At 39.0% G+C, this 22,631-nt stretch overlaps 2 protein-coding genes and 1 long non-coding RNA gene across 3 annotated transcripts; 1 reads left to right on the forward strand and 2 right to left on the reverse strand.

Annotated features, from left to right (window-relative positions):
- Positions 1-1,988: 1,988 nt before the first annotated feature.
- LOC128888947 (uncharacterized) lies at positions 1,989-5,152 on the reverse strand. Its single transcript, XR_008460346.1, has 3 exons — positions 4,395-5,152; positions 3,650-3,826; positions 1,989-3,557 (listed from the first exon to the last, which is right to left on the reverse strand). It is a non-coding gene; the product is annotated as an uncharacterized LOC128888947 (long non-coding RNA).
- A 249-nt stretch (positions 5,153-5,401) lies between these two features.
- On the forward strand, positions 5,402-15,206 carry LOC128888917 (phosphatidylinositol 4-kinase beta). Its single transcript, XM_054146134.1, has 12 exons — positions 5,402-5,957; positions 7,950-8,193; positions 10,022-10,905; positions 11,624-11,741; positions 11,831-11,965; positions 12,058-12,224; positions 12,333-12,463; positions 12,554-12,784; positions 12,869-13,183; positions 13,252-13,628; positions 13,709-14,181; positions 14,262-15,206. The coding sequence occupies exons 2-12, from the start codon at positions 8,012-8,014 to the stop codon at positions 14,447-14,449; spliced, it is 3,201 nt and encodes a 1,066-aa protein (XP_054002109.1). The 5' UTR covers positions 5,402-5,957; positions 7,950-8,011; the 3' UTR covers positions 14,450-15,206.
- Positions 15,207-15,526: 320 nt separating this feature from the next.
- Positions 15,527-18,291, reverse strand: LOC128888925 (protein ST7 homolog). The gene is made up of 2 exons (XM_054146146.1): positions 17,544-18,291; positions 15,527-17,467 (listed from the first exon to the last, which is right to left on the reverse strand). Exons 1-2 carry the CDS (start codon positions 17,965-17,967, stop codon positions 16,344-16,346), a joined length of 1,548 nt encoding a protein of 515 aa, XP_054002121.1. The 5' UTR covers positions 17,968-18,291; the 3' UTR covers positions 15,527-16,343.
- Between the last annotated feature and the right edge of the window lie 4,340 nt (positions 18,292-22,631).

Below are 22,631 nucleotides of genomic sequence, written 5' to 3' on the forward strand. Positions count from 1 at the left end.
GCGCCAAGCTCGACCTTCTCCCCCAAACGCTTTTAGCCCAGCGGTGAACATCTGCACCTACAACGTGTAGCCAACCCCTCCGACCGAAAATAGAAACTATTATGATGAAGCATCTGCACTGAAAGTAGAACGAGGAGGAGAAATCTTAGCAAAATATGGGATCGTGCGCGTCGCTTGCCAGCGTCGAGGGAAATTTTTGGACGAACCGTGTCGTGTTTGCGAATCGCGTTACGACCTACGCGTGCGTCAGCATATGTGCAAAAAACAGCGTACGCCAGCCAGCAGAGACGTTGACAAAAAAAGATAAGACATGTTAATATGGGAATAGCAAAGTTTACACTTCGGAATAAAAGAAAGTATCGGGAGTGTTGCAGGCACCTTAGTGCCTCTCTGTTATTAAAAATTATTAATCAAAGGGTGAACCTCTCGTTGGATCCCTTGACCAACGGAATTTTTTTCTACATCCATCATTTAGTATAAACAAGTATCATGTTCTGAAACTTTATGTACCTTTACCAGCACTTTCATCCGAACACGCGACTACTGCGAGAAGAAACGCGGTAGTACGTGAGAGTGCTCTTATATCCCACGTATCGAGGTAATAGGGTCATTTATGTAGACTCTACATTGTAGAGGAATATAGGCAGTATGAAGTTAATTCTACTTCATTGAAGTTAGATCAACTTAACTATCAGTGATCGGTTTTTTAATTTAAGTATCTGGATAGCAATGGTCATATTTCCCACGATGTCTATACTACTCTTTCATTCTCAAAAACCGACCACAAATATCTTTAAGAGTGTCAATGACATACATGTATATCGCGAACCCAGAAAGGACGAGTAGAAACGTTTCTGCAAGTCATTTACTATGCGAACCTCATTTATGAGGTTAACCATAACGTGCGGAAGAATGTTTGCGATAAGAAACAAAGACGAAAAAGCTTGCCAAAGACTGGTGCACGTAGAAATGACACCAGTGCAATCGGCACATAGGATGCGCTAATATAAGTGCACACTTGCGGAGGGACCGGTGAATCATTGATAGCCAACAGTTATGTAAGAACAGAATTGTAAGGAAGTTATTACTGAATTCCTCGAGACCACGCTGTTCCTAAGATAACCAAGAAAATGAACAAATATCTACATTTAATATGCGAGGCGTTTTCGTTATGCAACATTCTTGTTTGAATACCGCAGACGAGTATCTGGAATTCGGAAGGCGGACAGAGGGGATGAACGATGTAATGTAAACATCTGTGAAATACACATTGTTTTATTAATACGGTGTTGGACCGCTATTTTCCTATCCTTCTTGGAATAGAGTTATGCAACTTTTGAATAACACCCAATGGAATGTTATCTTGGCCAGGATGTTTATCTTCGTACCCCTCGAACCAAGACTGAACATTTTTAGCTGGATGAATGTCAGGTTGTATTATCGTCGTACAAAAATAGTATCGTAGTGGGAAACAATATGTGGACCATTGTATAATTCTAATCATCTAGAATTCTTAACAAATCGCTGATAGCGGTATGACCCGTTCAAGGTGATAATGTCAATTATGAATGTCATGATATGACCGCTCGAATCATCGCAGAATTGTTCGTATTTCTTTATTAGAACGATTTCTTCCAATGTCAGGATTTGACCAGTTCGAAGTAATTGTCTGAAGTAAGAAAGCTCGTGAACCTAATTGGTATATGCCAGAAGGTCAAGGCTACACCAAGACGACGCGACACGCAAGGTTCAGCGAGCTGTCGTGACGCCTATCCTACCAATCTTGCGTCGCGATTGAGATCCGACTTCTCGAGATAACCGATTGTTTGTAAAATATGGCTGTGCAGACCGGAAATGGTAGCTCGATTACCAACACGAGCCTATCGTTCTCATTGGAGGATATTCCGTTTTGATTTCACGCGCTCTGACCTCTACCTAAGAGGTCATTCTTCTATGGCTTTGGTATCTCGAATGCAAAGCTTTGCCTCGTGCAGACCTTTCAAAACAATGAAGCGAGGAATGTACACCCAGGGAAGTAAAGAAAAATCGATTCCTTGTAGTTTCGTTATCTAAAGTCAATATTTGCAAAACTGATGAAAATACAGAGTTCTAACTGAAACGCAACAAGCATTATTTCCATCTAGCAAACTCTCTATACAGTTTTCGTGCAGTTAGTGACTAATAGTCACCCTGTGACCCACCCTAAATTCGTCGCTCAGTTTCAAACTAGGGGCCCGGGATAATGAGAAATTGGATTTGTACCGTTAGCGATTTATCGACCAAGCAGTTTATGGTGGTTCTAGAGGTGATGACATTCCTTGCAAGAAACTCTGATTTCTCATATTTTAATCATAAACAATTATTTTCCAAGAAGTTTCTTGCAATAATGTATGAACAAGACAGTATCTACATCGAGCAGGATAGCAAGACCTGCAACGTTGTCACGGGGTGTGTAAATCTATCCGCTGTCCGAGCAACGCGGGCGCAAAATCATTCGCGTTTAAAAAAAGACACTGCAGCATTACCTGGTATCGACAAATGCAACGACAGCACGCGAACCGATCGTTATGAGCACCGCTGCTAAGGTGACTACGTATCATCATTGGGTGTGGGGTATACGTATACTGTGTGCCGTATGGTCACTGTACGCTACAACGCTGCACGATGTCTGCCGTACGACATCGTCGGATGCTTGAAGAGGGGCGAGGGACGTCGACGTTGGTCCCTAGCCTGTAGCACCAGGCATCGGAGTCGCCGTTCGAATATCCCGTTTCCAACAGTTTTCAGTATGCATCCAGTGGTGCTTGACTGCGCCTTATTCGGTCACGATCGAAATCAGATGAAAGCCTAAACGGTTATAGAACGAGCGCATTAAATCGCAATGGCAAGGGCACAGGGTCTTTCAGCGTTCAGCAGTGGCACGTTCCTCCACTCTCGTTCGTTGATACGTCGAATAGGTCAAGGATTATTGACATGCGAAGTTCAAAAGCGCGGCGGGATGCAACGCCGCAGTATGGCCGGCAACCTGGCGGTGTTTACATTAGCAAATCGCACGAAGCGTCCTTTCGTGCTACTTAACGATTAGCGCTACGCTTCCAGTGACTAATTCTTCAGGGAAGACCCGCAGATGCGGACGTACGGAGCTTCAGCGACGTGTCTCGTCATTTCCCCTGTTTCCTCAAGTGATCGTTTTGTGGTTCTTTCCCGCTGACAGAGTCTTTGAGACTATGCGCATTTGCGCACAGACATTAGCATTGAAATTGCGGCTGACAATTAGTTACGCAACGAAATTAAACGGACACCTGTAATTGCAGTTATCAACCGCGTGATAAAGCTTGGTTGTGGAATTCCTGGGTACGGTTTGCGGGCTCGGCGCCAACGTTTCGTATAGAGTAGCTACTAGCGCTAGCAATACATGAGAGGTTTTCAATTTCTTGGGAAAGTATTCCATCCTCTATTTATTATTATTACAGTAGCTCTATTCACTCTTCTGGCTTGTAATTGGGTAATGTTTCTTTTACATTTATATCAGTGATTCTTAGAAATCCTTTATATTCCTAAAAATGTATGTGGAGTATTAGAACTTGAAGTTTTGAAAATATTTATAACGATACGTAAACGTAAGTTCGGTTAATAGATAATAGCATACTTTTTATGCGTACTAATTATGAAAAATGCTGCATTCCTGCGACAACCGGGAGTGTGTCACTTCTTGTGTTCGTCAGATGTAGCTGGAATTCGCTGCGATTCATCGATTTGGCATCAGTATGTCGGACGTCTCATGATGCCTATTGAAACTGATCACCTCTTATTTCTTAACCGCAAACTGCAATGATATACGTTGGAACTAGCCAAGCGATACTTGGTAAAAAGTGAAATCATCTTGCGCTCGCGAAATGGTGTTGTCGATGATTGTCAAACGACCGATGACAGTTACACCTACGTCTTCTGTTCGCTTTTAAGTACGATTAGAAAGCGTATAAAATTCCAGGAAGCATCGACCGTTCGCTTTTACCCCCGAAGATTCACGGACATTCGGTCTCTTGTAAAAGAATAGTTACTGTGGTAAGACAAACTTTATGCCCGTAACGAGAAAACCTGTCTACAACCTAGATCGTGCCTATAACGTTTGTAAACGTAGAAACAGGTTCTGCAAATTTCCACGTTCAAAATCTTTAGAACTTATTTATCTGTTACGAAGCTGTTTAATTATCGTATTTAATGCTACAAATTGTATCTGACATTATGATGTGTGTATGTCCCTCGCATGACGTCATATATATCTGATTAAACATACGATAAAGATAAGAAACATTTGCTCGTTTGTCTTAAAATCTGCGAAAATTAACAGTGTCGACTTTACCAATGATTTCACTACAATAAATGCGTCTTACCTACAATGTTATATGTGTATTTGAAAAAAAACAAGCCATCTTCTTGTAGGCAGCATTTGACCAAAACAATATGGCGCTTGTTTACGTATGTTGATATGCAGATACATCTGGGGCACGAATTCCTAATGGTACTAATACCGGTCTCCAGTTCGGTACGTTGAGTACAGCTGCACTTACAGTTGTACGACCTTTCCCATTCGAGCTCTCGAGCGACCACTACCAACCTAAAGCCAGTCGCTCGCTAAACTTCATCCGAAAAACAAACGCTCGCACTCGCTGCACGCGCGTGCCATTTACGTATTAACGACCTTTTTTTATCGTGTCATCACAAGAATGTGTGCGTGCACGAATTTTCCTACGACAGAGATTAAAGTAAAATGATCTGAGCACGTCTGGTGACGGTGCTGATTTGCATTTCATCATTATCGCAGCTTGGTTTTCTTGATACTGACAGCTTGCACCAACACAATTATCTCAGACGCGTGTGTGTCGATGTATGTAAATAGAAACACAATGCTACTGTCAGTCTGAATACAGTATCAGGCTGCGCATACACACGTTAACATACGACATACGTACGCGTCCAGTGACGACACTTGAAATAAATTATAAACAGTCTCTACCGTTTAAAATGTATAAATTGTAAAATTCTTTCGCTCTAGTGTGTTACAACATAATGTGGTGATACCATGTGACGTCTTTTGAGATAGTATATGATTCCTTAATAAAATCAAAGTTTCAGCCACGAGGTTGAGTATCCAACGCTTAACTATTCGTCGTTGATCTTGATCTTTGTCAGTTTATCAAATTTTAAATATCTTTGAATGCGTTATTTTCAAACGATGAATCTATTTTTCTAACATAGCCAAATTGATAAATGCAAGTAGGTCACATTAGGTTTTCGAAAGTAAAAGCGAAAATTTGTTGCGATTACTATCAGGCACAGGGGTCCCCGGATGCCTTGGTACGTTGTCGCGTAATGGCCGCCTGGACTTTGCATCCCTTTTGTTGGCAGCAGTGTGCAGAGTAGTATTCAGTGCGTCGTGCGAAAAGCAGTCGAGCTTGGCGAGGTCGCCTTTTGCGTTGGCACGGAAATTCGTTCGTCCGTGTTTTTAGTTACTGTTCTCGGACTGAGAAAACTTCTGTGCATTATCGTCCCCGTATCTGTTACATCTTGGTGCGATCAAACGAAAGTGATGAAGTGTGATTCTGTGCGCGAACGTGCAGGGCGTAGCCAGGCGTTGTGCAAAATCGTCTGAAAACGAGGGACGACTAGGCGGTGCGTGACAGTCTGGGTCTGCCATTGGAAAGGATATCTTGTTGTCTTTTTCGCACCAGTGGCACTTTGCATACTCGCGGTGTTCTCTGCATCATCATTATCGTCAACTTTTCTCGCGCTCTCTCTCTTTCCAGCTCCTTCCAGCCTGGCTCTCTGTCCAGCTTCTTGTTCCGTCATACTATCCCATCCCGTACTACTTTTATACGCGCTGTACAGTCAAAACGGAGGAACGTTCACGCATGGTGCAGTCTCGAAGGCAACAAAGTCACGAATTCAAGTACGAGGTAAGTTATTGACATACCGTATCGTTCTCCTTAACCGTGTACGGGTGTGTGATTGGAAAACGAATTTTCAGCGTCCGATTGATTTTATTGAGCACAGAAGTATGAATGAGGGAGAGGCACATTATATCTATGGGGGTGTGGATTCCATTGGCTGTCGGCACACAGTCGGGTGCTTGCTTTCTTGTGCTTTTGGCACACCCACCGCGGTGCGACCGATGGTCAGCGTGCGAGTACAAACCAAGCGGAAGGACGAGTCTCTCTCTTCAGTAAAAGAGGGAGAGTAAAAGCCGGCATACCACAGGCCTTAGACTTCGTTCCATTTTCCTCCTTATTGAATTATTCCTCTCCCGGGGATTTCACTCCGACGGTCGCCCCGGCGATTAATCTCGCGGGAAAGGAAGCGCATTCCTTCTGATTTCGGTTACGATAACGCGAAACAATCCTGTCTAGAAAGTGATCATCTTTAACGTATCTCTTTTTTCGGGCAGGTTGAAAGGGTGGCAACTATCATTTTCCTCAAAACGAGGGGAAGAAAGTTGACTATTTTTCCAATGAAATATTTTGAGACAAAAAATCAATCTAACCCTTTGCGATCATGTGCACCGAAACACGGTTGTGTTGTCAAGCATCATCTTGTCTTACGACTCCGATGGGTCAATATTTTGTACTAAAAATTGAATGGCATCAATGCCTCGCGTGCAAAAATCACTATAGCAAGTTTCACAATCGTCGGACAAACCACTCCTGACATATAAAACACAACAGGGGCCAATAAACGTATGCGCATACATATGTCCATGCATACGGAATTCCGTAACCGGTCTTTTGTATTTTTGGACTCGTGGCACCTCAAATCATCGATAAATGTAAACCATCAGGGCGGAGGGGATTGCTCGATAGCAATCTTTATTCTGTTCTGTATTCAATAACAGCCGGGAAAGTAAAAAGAGACCGAGGAAAAGATCGTAAGAAATTGTACAACCGCGTGGTCACGGAGTAGGGAGCAAAATTCTGACGTACGCTTTGTTCCGTCTGGCATTCGACTTTCTCGTACCTAGCACGAGTTTCACGCTCCTGTCACGGTGCCGCCTTGCGTGGTTGGTCATCGTTCCGCATTTGTACATACATGCAAGATGATTCGATTTTTTTTTTTTCGTAAAACGTAAATACAACGTATAGACAATGAAACCGACGTATGCCTCTGTATTTCACTTTAAAATAAGATCGTTATCGTCTCGATGCTGATAGTAATTTATAGATGGTATTATCAGCTTGACGATTCCGACGCATGGATATTTACCGCGTATAGCTGTGATAATAAATTACAGAATTTTAATTTTCAACGCGCGAGTTTCGTACTTGTGATTGTATGCTCACGCGATTCTAATTCACGATCGCGTTTGATGGGCAATTCTGACTGACGTGATTCTTGTTAAGCTTAATAAATAGGAAGGAAAGTTTTCGAGACGACATGTGTCGTAAGTAAAATTTAATCGTAACACGTTTACCAAGTGGTACGATTGACTTGCGGTGTTATTTAATATTTCACTAACGTGCACGAGATACAAATTTCTTTATCGGATTATGAGTGGCACTGATAACGGACTGAACACATTTCACTTCAGATACGTCGTTATAAATTCGACATTGTTATTGGGCAAAAGTTTATCCAGTCAACGAGTACCGGATCGTATGTCTATCAGTAGCGAATAAATTTCTTCGATCAATCAGTTTATCAGCCTACACACAAGCGTTATTTATTACGATATGTAACGATTCGACTAGTGATTTTGAGTTATCTTTACACCTATAATTATTAAAATTTAAATTCAAATTCAACCCAAGAAGATACTCAACTGAAGATATCTCAAAATCAGGAGTTTTACAATTGCAAGCTTCTGTATTGATATACTTTTATAACGTTCCAATTTTCCAAGCTTCTTCTTTCATTGAATTACGGTTACTTCAACGCTTCGATTATGATATTTGCAGGTGAACGATCAACATGAACAGCAGATGACTGTTGGCCGAGCCGATGCTCGTTCGACTTTAATATGAGCGAAGTAGTGGCTGTTACACCTAGTGGTGGATCGACAAGCCAGGAAAGCGTGGCACACGTAAAACGACATAAATTAGCCAACTGTAATGTTCCTCTCGTGCATGGACGGACGAATCCGCCGATCAACAACCGTAACAGGCTGACCACCCATCAACGAAATCATAGTTTGGACTTTAGGTATGTAACGAATAACCGCGATCGCGTTCCACTGTTTCCGGAGGACATTTATAGTTGTAGATAGCTGGTAATTTTTCGTTATTGCTATCTGCTGCATAGTTCATGGTATTATCTCTACAAGGTGATTCTACGAACGGAGACGAAGCGTAGAGCTATTTCCAGAGTTAACACGGAGAAACGGTATAGACATATATGTATATTGTGCTTCCTACCAAGGTCTATCTCTCTGTGACCTTATCTTCTTCAAATGTAAACATCAGATGTTGCACTTCTTTGGTTCGATATTAAAAGCCTTCTTTAGGGATAACAAGTATTTAAATCTCCATCATGTTTTAAAGCTACCATATTGTGTGTTGTTTAACCCCCGAAGAAGCTACCTGGAATGCTAGCAAGACACCGGTGATAGATAAAAGCTAAGACGTGGAAGCTTCAGTTGGTATCAACCATGAAGAGTAGTTGACCTTCATGTCTCCTTTGCATCTCCACCTATAAACAATACACTCATATTAAATTATGTCCCCCATCGAAGTCATTTAACTGCGTATAAAACATTTGCCAGCATCGTCAATAGTTTCAGTGCTATTTGAGGGGAACGATTTAAATGGTGTATCCTGCATAGGACATTTGTTTTTTACCCTTACGGCCCTATGTCACCTCCTACACGATATTGTCATTGTTACTGTACTAGATAACTTAAATTCAAGAACAATTCCTTAGTGTCCACCTAGGCATTCGTCTGAATTGGTAGTCATTAATTTGTATTAAGTGGTACAGAGCATGCGTGGAAATTCAACCGATTTAAACGACTAATGCATCGAAATTTATCTTTAGTGAATTTTAATTTCACTCTCTATCCAAGAGACGACGTACAGTGGTCCGGATGGCCAAAAACCTGGCCAAAATGCAATTTTTGAAGTTTCGAACACACTTTTTTCAATATTGTGCATGTGTTGTATACATATGAGTGTATTAAATGTCGCTTGAAATTTAAAAAAATATTAATCGGTTACTGATATACAGAGGTCCAAAGTTGACGAAATTTCATGCTCCTTGGTATCGTGAAAAGTGGCGCATGTTTATTGTGTCACAGAAAGTTTATCCTCAATAGATTCATATATAAATCATTTTATCATAAAAGTAGATGTTGAAAACATAAACTTTCCACAAGAACAAAGTAAAATATCTTTGGATTCACTATTGTAATTCCCTTCTCAATATGGTATAAATTTTAGTTATCTTTCGATGAATCGGAAGGAAAACAAAGATGATAGTCACCGAGTGACACGCTCTGCCAAGTTTCTTAATATAATGTAACATGTTAGGTATGACATCCAATTGAGAAAACTTGCGCAAATTTGCGCCATTTTAAGTTATTTAAATTTAAAGTCCATGCTTACAAGGAAAGGAAGACTGTTTACGCGGAATTAAAACAAACTAAAACAAACGGAATTTAACATTAATTTATTATTGTTATTTCTGCCAATGTATCCTAACTATGTTGCCCTATAAACCTAGAAATTCTATTTCATAAAAACTTCATAATAATTTAATATTTTTAATATGAATGTCGACCATATTGGATCTGCCATTTTGAATTTTGCAATTCTGATACTAGATTCGTAATTTGCGGCCCAAATAACCCTAAAATACCAAGTTTCACTAAAATCCGAAAACTTCAAATTTTGGCCAGGTTTTTGGCCATCCGGACCACTGTACGACGTTCTCTTTGTCTGCGAATTAAGCTCACGCTTCGGTCCCGTATTACAATGCGACTCGGTAAATTCGTCAGTGTTTGATGTTCATCCAATGGCATATCGGTTGTTTGCAGGTCAATGGGTATCCTATTGCCGCCTGTTCCGCAGGCGAGCGCGACAACGCTGACGCACCATCACAGAAATCGAAGTCTCGATTCCGCGCTACAACGAATCCCGGAGGTAGACGTTACACCGAGCCCGGAATGCGAGACGACACCGGCTCCGGTGGCTAAGGCCGCGGTGCCAGCGTGCAAAGCGCGCAACCGTGAGGGCGAGGATCTCGCCAGTCTCGGATCCGATGACTCGGGTATACTTTGCGGTTCCGACAGCGGTTCCAGCGACGCTACGAACGCGGCGACGCGAGAGTCGAGCGTGGACCACCTTCACAGCCGTGAGAGCCTCGACTCCACGTTGTCGCAGGCGGGTGACATGGATAGCGTGGACGCGGTGGACGGCGATGAAAACAGTGTACGCGTCTCGGTGTCGGTGCCAGTGTCGCCCGTTGAACTGGTGCATTTAAGTGAACCTAGTAAGGGTGATAGTAACGTTGATCGTAACGAGTTGGCGAACAGTGATTCCAGTGAGTCGCGCGAGCCGTTGCGGTCAGTTAGCGCAATCGTTGAGCTCGAGGCGAACGAATACGCACGCGACATGGGAGTGACGGTCGACGAGACGCGGGATTTCCAGAACACGTTGGAAATCTCGCCAGTGAACGATAAGCAAAGCGAGTTGGCTGGCGCGGCTATGACTTTGTGTTGCGGGACGACCGTGCAATCCGAGGCTAACGAGACTGCGGTGAAAAAACAGACTGGTATCATTTGTCGGAGGCAAGAAACGGTTCAACCGAAACCGTCCGAAGGATGTTTGCTCAGATTGTTCGAGAGCCAGATATTCGACATGTCGATGGCGATTTCTTATCTTTTCAATTCTAAGGAGCCTGGCGTTCAGAGCTATCTTGGTGAGTAATTGCGGCTACCGGTAGTTCAGAATAACCGATGATAGTTTACGTAAATGTACCATGTACTGCAAGCTATCCGATGAGTATTCGACAAACGTCACACGTGTTCATTCTGAACAAATAATGCCATGTACGCTATAGGTCTATTGCATTCAATTATTTCGGGAATAAGATGTCTAGCATGTACAAACAGTCATTCAATCGTATTTGCTTTACTCTACTTATAGTCATCTCGTTATTGGATCTTATATCGTAGTGTAGAAGGCGTCCAAGCTAAGCTCATTGAGACCTGAATTACGATGAATTTATTTTATCATCTAGCGGCGTGTTGGGTTGTATCGCGCGTGCGCCATGGTCAGTTCGTCGTAAGTCAAATCTCAATGAGCTTAGCTTGGACACCTGTCATAGAGGGCTACCTAATAGCGAATTACTATTAAAATTTCGTAGAAAATTTCCAGAATGATCTGCTGAACACTTGAGCGATGTTTGTTGAATAATCTGCAAACCACCATGTACATGGAGGATTTACAATGAGGGAGTAGATACCTCATTTGCATAGGGTGATTCTTGAAACTGAGGATAATAATAATCGTTTTGCTGTCAATGTGGATAGATTAAATAGCCCACAAGTTTTATAAATAATTGCTTGCAGTATTTATTAGCAATGCAAAAATATGTTTTTTATGACTGGTGAAACATAAACAATGACATTTTTTAGGGAACAAGATGTTTAGTTTCCCAGATCACGATGTAGACTTCTATTTACCACAGCTGGTTGTAATGTACATACAACTTCACGACGTTACAGAAGTCCTTTATCCATATCTTGTCCATAGGTATGTACATTGTAGTTGAAAAGGAGGTCAAAGTGTTCGGTTAAACAAAAATGCAATATTCATATTGCTATGATTTTCATATGTATTAGGTGTAGACAGTCAGCAGATTTCTCGTTAAAATGTGCCTGGCTATTAGACGCGTATAGTTCCGACGCTCATTTGCCATCCAAAAAGAAGTCTCATGGGACCAAACTAAAAAATCTTATTCTCTCGGATGAACTCAGGTACATAATAAAATAGAGTAGAAAGGAGGATATATCATAATTAATATGATGTTATTCAAATTTTGTATACCTGATTGTCTTGTATACAACAGGCCAAAAGGGAATGAGAATAAGAAGCAACGTGTAGCTGGATTGCAGGCTCCTTTACCAGCATTGTTAACAACAGTGCTAAGTGTTACATCTCCTAATAAAAAGACACACCAAAGATCTCAATCTGATGCCACTGGATTATTTCAAACACTACGTCGTAGCCATTCCGGTAGATAGACTGCGCAAATGAACATATTTTCTTATTAATAAATTATATAAATCGAAGTACTACCCGTCGTTCAAACCCAAATTTTATTATGTATCCGTTATCTTTAAGGTACAATAAATAAAGTAAGTCTTGGGGACCTGAGCTCTGGTCGAGCATTTGACAATGGTTGTACCTGTTTTTATTCCTGCCAAGGTGTGGTAAATGATCTACGAGGACAAAAAACCGACTGCTTTTGCAATGTAATTTGATTATCTTAATTAAATAAGTTACCCTTTTTTTTACGATTATATGAACGAATTTAAATCAACTAGTAACATTCGTATTTATAGGCGCCACGTCTTGCTCCAGAACTCGAATTTATACAAGCATTAATATCAATTGGTAAATTGCTTGGAACTATTCCAACAAAGGAAAGTAAAACTGTTCAATTAATAGCGGAGCTTAATACTCTCAATTTGAATCTCCCTGCAAGGGTGTGGCTTCCTTTGCACAGTTCAGTACCACATCATATCGTACGAGTGCCACCACAATATGCCGCTGTCCTTAATAGTAAAGATAAGGTGAAAAATTGAAAATAATTCTTCCGTTTCATGTTTACGTTCGTTAATGATTTTCCGTATATTAACGTACTTCATATTATTTAGGCACCATACATAATTTACGTTGAAGTGTTAGAAGTAGAAGATATTTATACATCGCCTGTACCGACAAAAATAGTGGGATGTTCATTAAGGCATACTAAATCCGAAGAAAATTTAACTGGGGGCGAACAATCTACTGTGATTGATTCATCAAACATATCCACTTCGGAAATACAACAGAACATACCACCGATTAGACAAACTCCGGTTAAAAATATTTCTCCATATTCTGTGAGAAGCACGGATGTCGCATTTCATTTCCCCGATGATGATCCTAACGATTGTTGGAGCCAAGAAGACGATGAAATTACACAACAGGTGTTTATCCGTTTAGTCGATAGTTCTAAATATTAAGGAGTAACTAAATAACTTATTATCGTTTCCAGTATTTACAACTCCGCAAGCCAAAAGATAGGGACACGATATCTCAATTGAGCCAAGAGTCATCGGACAGCAAAGAACCAATATTTGTACCTGGTGATATAAAGAGACGGTTAAGTGAAATGGCTGCTACACCTAGCGCAACGTTTAATCATGATCCGGAAGATCCGTCGGCTGCTGTCTTGAAAGAACCATGGGAATTAAAACAGCGTCGCATAAGGGCTTCCAGTCCGTACGGTCATTTAGCGTCATGGAGACTTCTTGCCGTTATCGTGAAATGTGGCGACGATCTGCGACAGGAGCTTCTTGCTTCGCAATTACTTTCGATGCTGCAAAAAATTTGGCAGGATGAACAAGTACCTCTTTGGGTGCGACCCTACAAGTACGAACAATTTTATTATCATACACGTTTATCAACTTGACTATGAAATAATCCGTTAATATTTTACTTAATTTTTACAGAATTTTATGCTTATCTAATGATAGTGGTTTAATTGAACCAATTTTGAATACTGTATCGTTACATCAAGTGAAGAAACAGTGCCAATTGACGCTTGTTCAATACTTCGAAAGAGAATTCGGTTCATCTACATCGGAAACGTTCAGCATTGCGCAGAAGAATTTTATTCAAAGTTGTGCGGCATATTGTCTTGTCTGTTATCTCATTCAAGTTAAAGATCGTCACAACGGAAATATTTTGCTTCATAGCGACGGCCATCTAATACATATAGATTTCGGATTTATTCTTTCAACTTCACCGAGAAACCTTGGTTTTGAGACCAGTCCGTTTAAATTAACACCTGAATTTGTAGAGGTTATGGGTGGAAGTCAATCTAAACAGTTCCAGGAATTCAAGACCTTGATCCTCCAAGGATTGATTGCAGCGCGGAAGCATATGGAAAAAATAGTTAACCTCGTAGAGATCATGTTGTCAGGTAAAAATTGATTAAATAGAGCGTAGTAAAATACATTCATAATGCTTGTAAATGAAAACAAAAAATATTCATTTTTACAGGATCGCAACTTCCGTGTTTCCGTAGCGGCGGGGCAGCAACTGTTCAAGGATTGAAGAACAGATTCAATCTTACACTGACAGAAGATCAATTACGCCGGCACGTGGAGGACTTAGTTGAAGCCAGTATCCATTCGTGGTCTACTAAATTATATGATCGGTATCAATATTTCGCAAACGGCACCCTTTAATAATAACGATAATTTTTATTTGCGCGGCAAAGATAATAGTTTTTATCTGAAAGCGAAAAACTTGCGTTTGGTAATATGATACTTCTTCCAGAAACTTTTAAACTTTATAGCATTCCGTAAGCACAAATTACCTTCGAACTTAATTATTTGATCGCGTGCAGATACGGTCAATACATAGGAAATGCTGTCTAAAAAAAATACATTTATTCCAAATAGGGTAGGCTGATTTCGATAGATTAATTTTACTCGCTCTTAAATTATTCCTTAGTTTCTTAAAATAATATGACAACCGTCTTTGATAAAACTTGTACAAATACCATATTCGTCGGTAAATAGGAATGATTTACGAAAAGTATCGTTCGGGAAATCTTACGCGTCACGTGACCCGTGAAAGATAGTAAACGAAACAGGGAATAATTTATGAAATTTTTATTGTTACGTTAAGCAATATTGAATATGTATAATTGGTTTTGTTGTGTACGTTAAAATGACTATGTATGCCTTATTGGCAACTACGAGTTAACTATCGTCGGTGCAGACTATGTGACATTGACTGAATGTTGGACTGCTAGATCGTTATAGCCTATAACAGCGTAATTTGTTAAAGGTGCCTTATTTGTAGAGAATGGCGGAATGATCAAATCTGAACACAGTGAAGTGACTACGTGCGTTGAACTACTAAGAAAAAAAACTGATCTATTATGAAAAGGACAATCTATAGTTTGTACATAAATACATTGCGCGAACTTTTGTCGAATTCCTTTCGTAGTTAATTTTCGGCAATAAATAATCCCACCATGATAATGAAGGGTTTACACGGTGTTTAAGACTCGTATAGGATCTTCGAGTGGAAAAAGTGTGTAAACAGGCTCAGATATTAGCAGAAGACGAATACTCAAAATATTTCCTACTTTATAGGTTATAATATTATAAATATATTTAATTGTAACGGTACACTAAGGAGTAACTATAGTAAAATCTAAGGATCACATTTGAAAGTTTTTACATGTTCTTATTACATACGATAATAGTCATAATGCGAAATATCTTAGTTGTGTGAAGATAGTTATTTAATAGTATTTCTGCGTTACATATGTTCGTTTAAGTAAATTATAAAGTAAAGAGGTATTGTATATAAAGTGACAAATTTTATCACTTATTGGTTAAGATTAATTGAGAATGAATGTTTGAAGCAAAATCAAAGTCACAGCGAGCCAGCCTATGTATAAAACCTGGGCCGTCTGACTTCCAAGTGTCTTAACTCTCTTTCTTCTGTCATAACCGTCTCATGATAGAAAGGCTGATCAGAGATTCAGGATAATTGATATTGCATAACGCTCAACAAACTTTGCATTTTAATACTGTATATTTGCGTATACCGTTTCAGCTATTCAGTGCAATTCTCCTATTTACCATAAACAATTGTAAAGGTTATAAAAAAAATTCATTGATTTCATATAATACATTCTGCATCTTCTGTATAAATTAAAACATTAGTATCTCTGATTTGCCTTGCTCTTTCGCCTCCAATTATGAGCTACTGATAATATCAATTATTAAATAAATATGAAATCCAATCAAATTCATTTTTTATCGATACACCCGAACATCCTAACCTAGATAAAATCTCAAGTATGAAACACGTAGAAAGAAATAGGAAGATAACTCAAAGATATTCAAATTTTTATTTTAATTGTACATTGATCGCTATACGGCGCTCTTAACTAACAACATTAAGTAAATAATCGATTCTATAAATACATATTAGGGTATCAGTCATAAGAAATTCGGGAAGTACGGATGTACATATATTATAATGGATGTATATGACAATGAAAGCATAAGTATCATAAATATCACAATAAGTCATGATTACAGAGATCATACAAATGTCTTATATTCTAGAGAGCTGTTGTAATAAATTAGAAGGTAAAATAGCTTCCAATTTGTCTAAAATATAATAAAATGGATGAGAAAACCAGGCAAGCATCGATCGTGCAACTACGCCCATAGTATCAGGATACTGATGCGTTAAAAGCGCTAAGAGTGCTGTAAAGGAACATAGACCTGCTGTAAATAAAATAAAAAACGGCAATTCTTTCTTTGGGTAGACGCTTACATCGTGAAACGAAGGTAAAAGTTCACGATCTGCACATTCTGTGCAGATTGGATATGGATAAAATAAATGTCCTCTTTCCAAGGGATATGGTAACATTCTGAATGTACCTTCCCAAGTGCAATGTAATAAATTAAGAGCACCTTCCATTTGTTTCCAATGTGCAAGATGGAAGAATGCATAGGCAATTGCTTCGGAGTCTCCTCTTTTCAGTACATGTTCTGGTGGTAAAATTAAAGGTTTCATTTCTAATAAATATTTAGGTACATGAGGATTGAATTCAACAGCTCTGTGAATAGCTTCAACTGCTATCATTTCTGGAGTAGTTAAGCCTCTTTTACTAGCAATGTCTGTTGAAAACTTATCTGCAACTACTCGCGCTTTCAATAACGCAGCTGTATAACAAATAGTTGCCGATTTTGGTAGATTTATATCGTCATATTTTGCTAATACTGCTTGAACATCAGCGTACGCTTGCATTTCTAATAAAGCTTCAATTAAATTTTCATGAATATTTAACACATTCATAATTGGTGGAACTTCTTTTGTCAAATCCCTAAACATTTTTACAGCTTCTTTTAGTTTCCCTAGTTTTCTCGCGCACATAGCTAAGCGTCGTTTAATATATATTAATACATTTGTATCTCTCCTGTGGATAGCTTCCGCGATTGATCCTTGATGTTGCGTACTCTGAGATCTCCTATAATTATTTTCTGCTACCTTTAAAGCCTGTTTCAAGATTTTTTCTGCTTCTACAATAGTGGTAGCTTCTTCTTCAGCAAGTAATATATATGCAGGGGCACAATCGGGATTACGATCAAGAGCACTATGCGCAGCTTTTATCCGCACTACTGGATTACGTTCTCTCCAAGCCGTTTGCATTATTTCGTATTCAGCCTTACCTGCCAGGAGTAATTAATGGATATTTAAGTATCGACAGTATCAACAGCTAGCTAATATCGCTTGTGTGGCATTTACCTGTATCACCCTCGCAGGTGAAGAATGTTTGATGATCCTGAGCAGATAAATTCATATCATAATATGTTAATGGTTCTTTGTTTGTAGCCCAATAAAATCTTTGATATTCGGCCCCTCTAAACAAATTGATTGGATTACGCCACACTTTACACTCCGGAACGTTTTGTTGATTCGAATTCGAACCATTTAAACTCGAATTACTTCCATCGGATCCACTGTCACCTCCACCAATCCACGGTGATATGTGATTTAAGGACACTTGCTCGATAAAAGATGTTCCGTATTTTCTGAAGTACCACCATTCAAAAATAAGAATCAATCCAGAAATTAACGATGACGTTCCGGTAAGAGCGACGTAAAATTTTGGGGTTAAGGTGCTCAAAAACATTGCGGAATCCCACATGCTTGTGAATAATAGGGCCATTTATAATATTCAAACACCGAGTATAGTTTTTTGTTTCTCTTTATTGTTCCAGATTGCACTAATATTGTTGAATATGGTACTAATTAAACATCATAACACTAAACGATGCGGTCAAATCCTTACATCACCGGGAAAACGTTACTTTTGTTATTCTCTCTTAACTAATAAAAACAAAACGAACTTTACAGATAATCTCAACATTTGCACATCTTTCCCTCAAATAGTCAAACAATGATTTCATTCTACTAACAAACGTGGTGGCATTTATTTTGTCTAAAGCTGTCGAAGTCGAAATACTAACAACTATAACAAGATGTTTGGTCAGCGCCCCTATCGGGAAAACGCTCAAGTTTGTCGTAAAATAGTTACTCTTTTTATAGGTAGATGGCGCCATTTACAATTCTTTAAAAACTATTGTGGCACCATCTAGTAGCAATAGTGGAAACTATTTTCACTACAAACTTGGACGTTTCCCCACCGATGGCGCCACTAATGCCAAATACCGAGGGTTCTGATCCAAGCTGATCCAACCTTTAAAATTAATTAATTCTCGACCGCTAGATGGCGATACCAATCCTTGGTCCATGAAATGGGATGCTGGTACATATATATAAAGAATAATTGATTAAAAGGTATCGGTAGGCTTCATTTGCGTTCAATAACAAAAATATTATACTATTTCATGCGGTAGACATTGAATATTATTTTACACGGTAGATATTGACTTCCACTTTACTCGTTTCACCAAAAATCAATCATAAAATCCCACGAAAAATACTTGAATTGAAAGATTCAATGTAAAAAGTGAGATTTTTGAAACATTCTTAATTAATGAAGAACAGGTATTTCTAATTTACATAGTTACCTACAGTAATAACAAAGAATATAAAAATGTGTATGAAAGAACTCTTCGAACTGTCTATAATTCAGATTACAACTTCAATTTAAATCCAAATTCGCGGGTGGAGCCGAATAACGCCATCAAATTAAATAAATATATGTCAGAAGGAGATTTCATACACCCCTAACGTTTTATCGACTAAATTCTCACGTGTAAGAGATGGCGACACAATGTCCTCGTCGTTCGATAATTAATCCTACATCTCAGCCTATATAATTTTTACACAATAAGGAACTCACCTATTAAGCGAATTATAAATGGAGCAACAGATGATTAATTTCGATTTGCAAAAACAGCAACGAAAAATTTCATTTGCAAAGCCGAACATACGTTTCATCTTACGTTTATCGTTTGCATAAAACGATGGAGCTATTTTATTGGCGATACGCGACGGTACATTTCACGGCAGTTTTCCAGGTTATATACGCGCTGCTATGGCTATCAGTTTATCCCATATAGAGCCTTGAATCTCGTATCCTTGTACGGGATAACCGTTTCTCCTTCTATCCTTCGTTTCCCGTTGCGGCGCAACTCCCTTGCCCCAGTAACCCAGTTATCAGTATGATTGAGAATTGCGATTACCATTTCGCGTTTCGATTCGTTTTTACATAATTTAGTGTGCGGTGATTTATCGCTGCAACTGTTTGAAAATTCTTATTTCGCGGTTACGAAATTCCCAGATCGTTAATTACACTGAAATGCGAATAGAAAATTTCAGCAAGTAAACAGTCCGCGCGTTGAAGAAACGTGTGTTTCGCGAGGATAATATGCAGCACGAGGAAACTCATATAAATACCTGGACAAACATCTGTATATAAATATTGCTGTATAGCAACATTGACACCTATTGAAACAACAATATAAACATCTACTCAAACAGTTTCGTAAACTCCTGTATAAACACCTGTATAAACACCTGTATAAACAGCTGCATAAACATCTACGCAAACACCCGTGACAACTGTATAATCTACTCAATAAACACCCATACAAACACCTGCACTAACTGTATCCGTTACATAAAGAATACCAACAAACGCATATACTGTTTAAACTATGTGTAAACTATGGAAACTACTGTAGATTTAGAAATCCCAATCGTATCTCAACAGCGCAGATGTAAAGCGCGATCGGCACACGTAGGAGCAACAACGCATTATGGATAGGAACACGTTAAAACATGCACAGTCAGAAACCTGCACAGCGAACACGATTATACGCCTATGACAGACAATTAGACGCTACGTAGAGACACGGGTAATATCGATTTGCATATCTACGCGAGCACGTGCGCTTGCCAATGTGCAGCGTTTATTCGGGGATCCCCTGACGCACAGGTCAAACATGATTGCCAGGAAAGAAATAACAAGCTGCTCCAAGGATACGCGAGAGACATGAAAGATAAATTAATGTGTACGAATAGATGCAAAGAAACGCCTGTGGTTAATGCTGCTTTGATTTACATCGCAGAGAAATTGTTTACTTAGGACGATGGTACACCTGGACAACTTTAAATGAACTACCAAAGTGTTACGATAATTATTATTAGGTATCACTGAACGTTGAGTGTGAAGCTTTCAGAGATTTACAATTATAAACAGTACAATGAAAAAGAAAATACCCCACGTTGGTCCCAATTTCCCCCCAAAATTTCCCCCATGATAAATAAAAACTTTATTAGTTTCTGTTAGGAAATATATCGACAGCGACTTGGATCGTGGCAGCGACATCGGCTGATGTCGATTGTTTTTATTGTTCCTTATGCGCTCTATGCGTACGATCGCTGCGATAGTCGAAGTTCATTTATATATATATATATATCTTTACGTAAATAAATACTTACTTTATATAGTGCAAACCGCGCGTGAACAGTTTAGTTATAGCTTAACTCACTAACCAAATCTGACGGTTTCAAACGGTCCAATTTATCATTTGTAAGGACTCCAATTTATAAATTGCAAGCGCTTCGATTTATTCTTTGCAAGCGCTCCAATTTATAAATTGCAAGCGCACCAAAAACGTGTTGTAGGTTCAAAGTGCAGGCACCGGTGACTATTGCTGCAGTTGACGTGTTAACTGAGAGGACGTGGGGCACTGTAATCGGTTTGGAATTAGTGGCGTCTATTTCTGTGTGGTTTGATATCGGCGCGCGCGACGGTGTCGTCGTTGCGAGGTCAGTGGAACGCCGACGATATAAATCGAGCGCTCGTTAAAACGTGACTTACGGCACTTTCACGAGCGACCGAAGTTAGCAGCGTGCTTGCAGCATTCTCCGCTACACCCCACCTTGTTCGATTCTCGACCAATCCTATCCCGTCTCGCTCCCTCTACTGAGATGAAACTGTTTGGAAGATGCCGAATAAAATTAGGATAAGCAGAGGACGAAATAGTCCTGTGTTTATTTTGATACAAGAGTGAGTTGTGCTTCACTCACTTAAAACTCTTCGTGACTCTACGTCACTTGTACTATATTATTAGATACAGTGGGTGTAGAAAGTATTCGTACACCGATCAATTTCCAAAAAAACTATGTAAAATTGTAATTTATTAACTTATTTTTTATAAACAATGACATTCTACATATTCTCGGAAATCTCTAGAATAGATAGATTACAAAAAGAAATAGCTATTTATGTAAGTTGTGAGATTAAGAAGAAAAAAACAATTAATCGATAGAAATGTTGAAGCAATAAGTATTCGCACAACTGTTTAATGTTTAAAACTTCATTAAAAAGAAAGGAATTTACATTAATTTACAAGTATATAATACTTCCTTCGTGGAATTTCCTTTTGATTTTATAATTGTTGTAACTTTTCTAAGAATTAAATTAAGTAAATTATTAGTTATTCGAAATGGGATCTTTTTCCATTCCACTATTAAAGTACTTTACTGGAAATTTGATGTGTTCTAATTCGTACGGAGCAATAAACTAACGTGTTTACGTTACAAACTCCATTGTAAATGGTTACTCATAAGAATCGTACAAATACTTATTGCTTCTATATTTTTATCCACATTTCGCATTTTTTTGTTAATTTCACAAATTATATTAACTAGTAAATGTTGTTTGAACTGTATCTATCTCAGAGACTTCCGAGAATATGTAAAATATCATTGATTATAAAAAAAGAAGTTAAGAAACTATAATTTCACACAAAAGCTTTTTAGGAAATTGATCGGATCAGAGTGGCATCATAATTTAAATTTAAATTTTCATTTGAAAGTCGACAATTTTTATCGAGATAAGAATTTTTCTCGATTTCCCCCCTGGGGGATTGGGACGAACACGTAATAAATCACATACAATTTAAGTTTGTATTTCATTTCGAACGCGACAACCGATGAGCTCACGTGGTCAATGTTTCCCGCCATTTTGAAGCCATTATGTTCGTGGGTATCTGCAAGGATTCACTCGACAATCCTGGTAGCTGAATCTTAAACGAGCTGGCGTAATATTCCATTATGTAAGTCAGCGATAGAACTCTCGATGGTCGAGAGCCCGATGATCCCAGGTTGCTCTATTAATAGTTTGACCTTCCTTGCGCGCTGCAAGTAGGTATGTTAGTAAGATAGCGTATATTGCGGTCGGCGATGAGACACGTTTCCTTTTAGGAGAGGAAATAGTTAAGTAACAAAGAAGGGCTAGAGAATTCAAAGCAGCGCCCTAGGTGATAGTACGTTAGTGTGATTGTATAGTGTAAAAGGTTATTATAGTCCACACAATAATATTTATATAAATAATACGCAAGTACGTAAATGTTT

This window comes from Hylaeus anthracinus, unplaced genomic scaffold (genome assembly GCF_026225885.1).
Source record: "Hylaeus anthracinus isolate JK02 unplaced genomic scaffold, UHH_iyHylAnth1.0_haploid 11994, whole genome shotgun sequence".
Classification (NCBI taxonomy): Eukaryota; Metazoa; Arthropoda; class Insecta; order Hymenoptera; family Colletidae; genus Hylaeus; species Hylaeus anthracinus.

What these genes read in the sequence shown, in the direction of transcription:
- LOC128888917 (XM_054146134.1), top strand. Translation starts at nt 8,012, where the DNA reads ATGAGCGAAGTAGTGGCTGTTACACCTAGTGGTGGATCGACAAGCCAG. An exon ending in AATCATAGTTTGGACTTTAG is followed by an intron (nt 8,194 to 10,021) that starts GTATGTAACGAA and finishes GGTTGTTTGCAG; the next exon opens with GTCAATGGGTATCCTATTGC. An exon ending in CGTAGAGATCATGTTGTCAG is followed by an intron (nt 14,182 to 14,261) that starts GTAAAAATTGAT and finishes TCATTTTTACAG; the next exon opens with GATCGCAACTTCCGTGTTTC.
- LOC128888925 (XM_054146146.1), bottom strand. Translation starts at nt 17,967, where the DNA reads ATGGCCCTATTATTCACAAGCATGTGGGATTCCGCAATGTTTTTGAGC. An exon ending in CACCTGCGAGGGTGATACAG is followed by an intron (nt 17,468 to 17,543) that starts GTAAATGCCACA and finishes TACTCCTGGCAG; the next exon opens with GTAAGGCTGAATACGAAATA.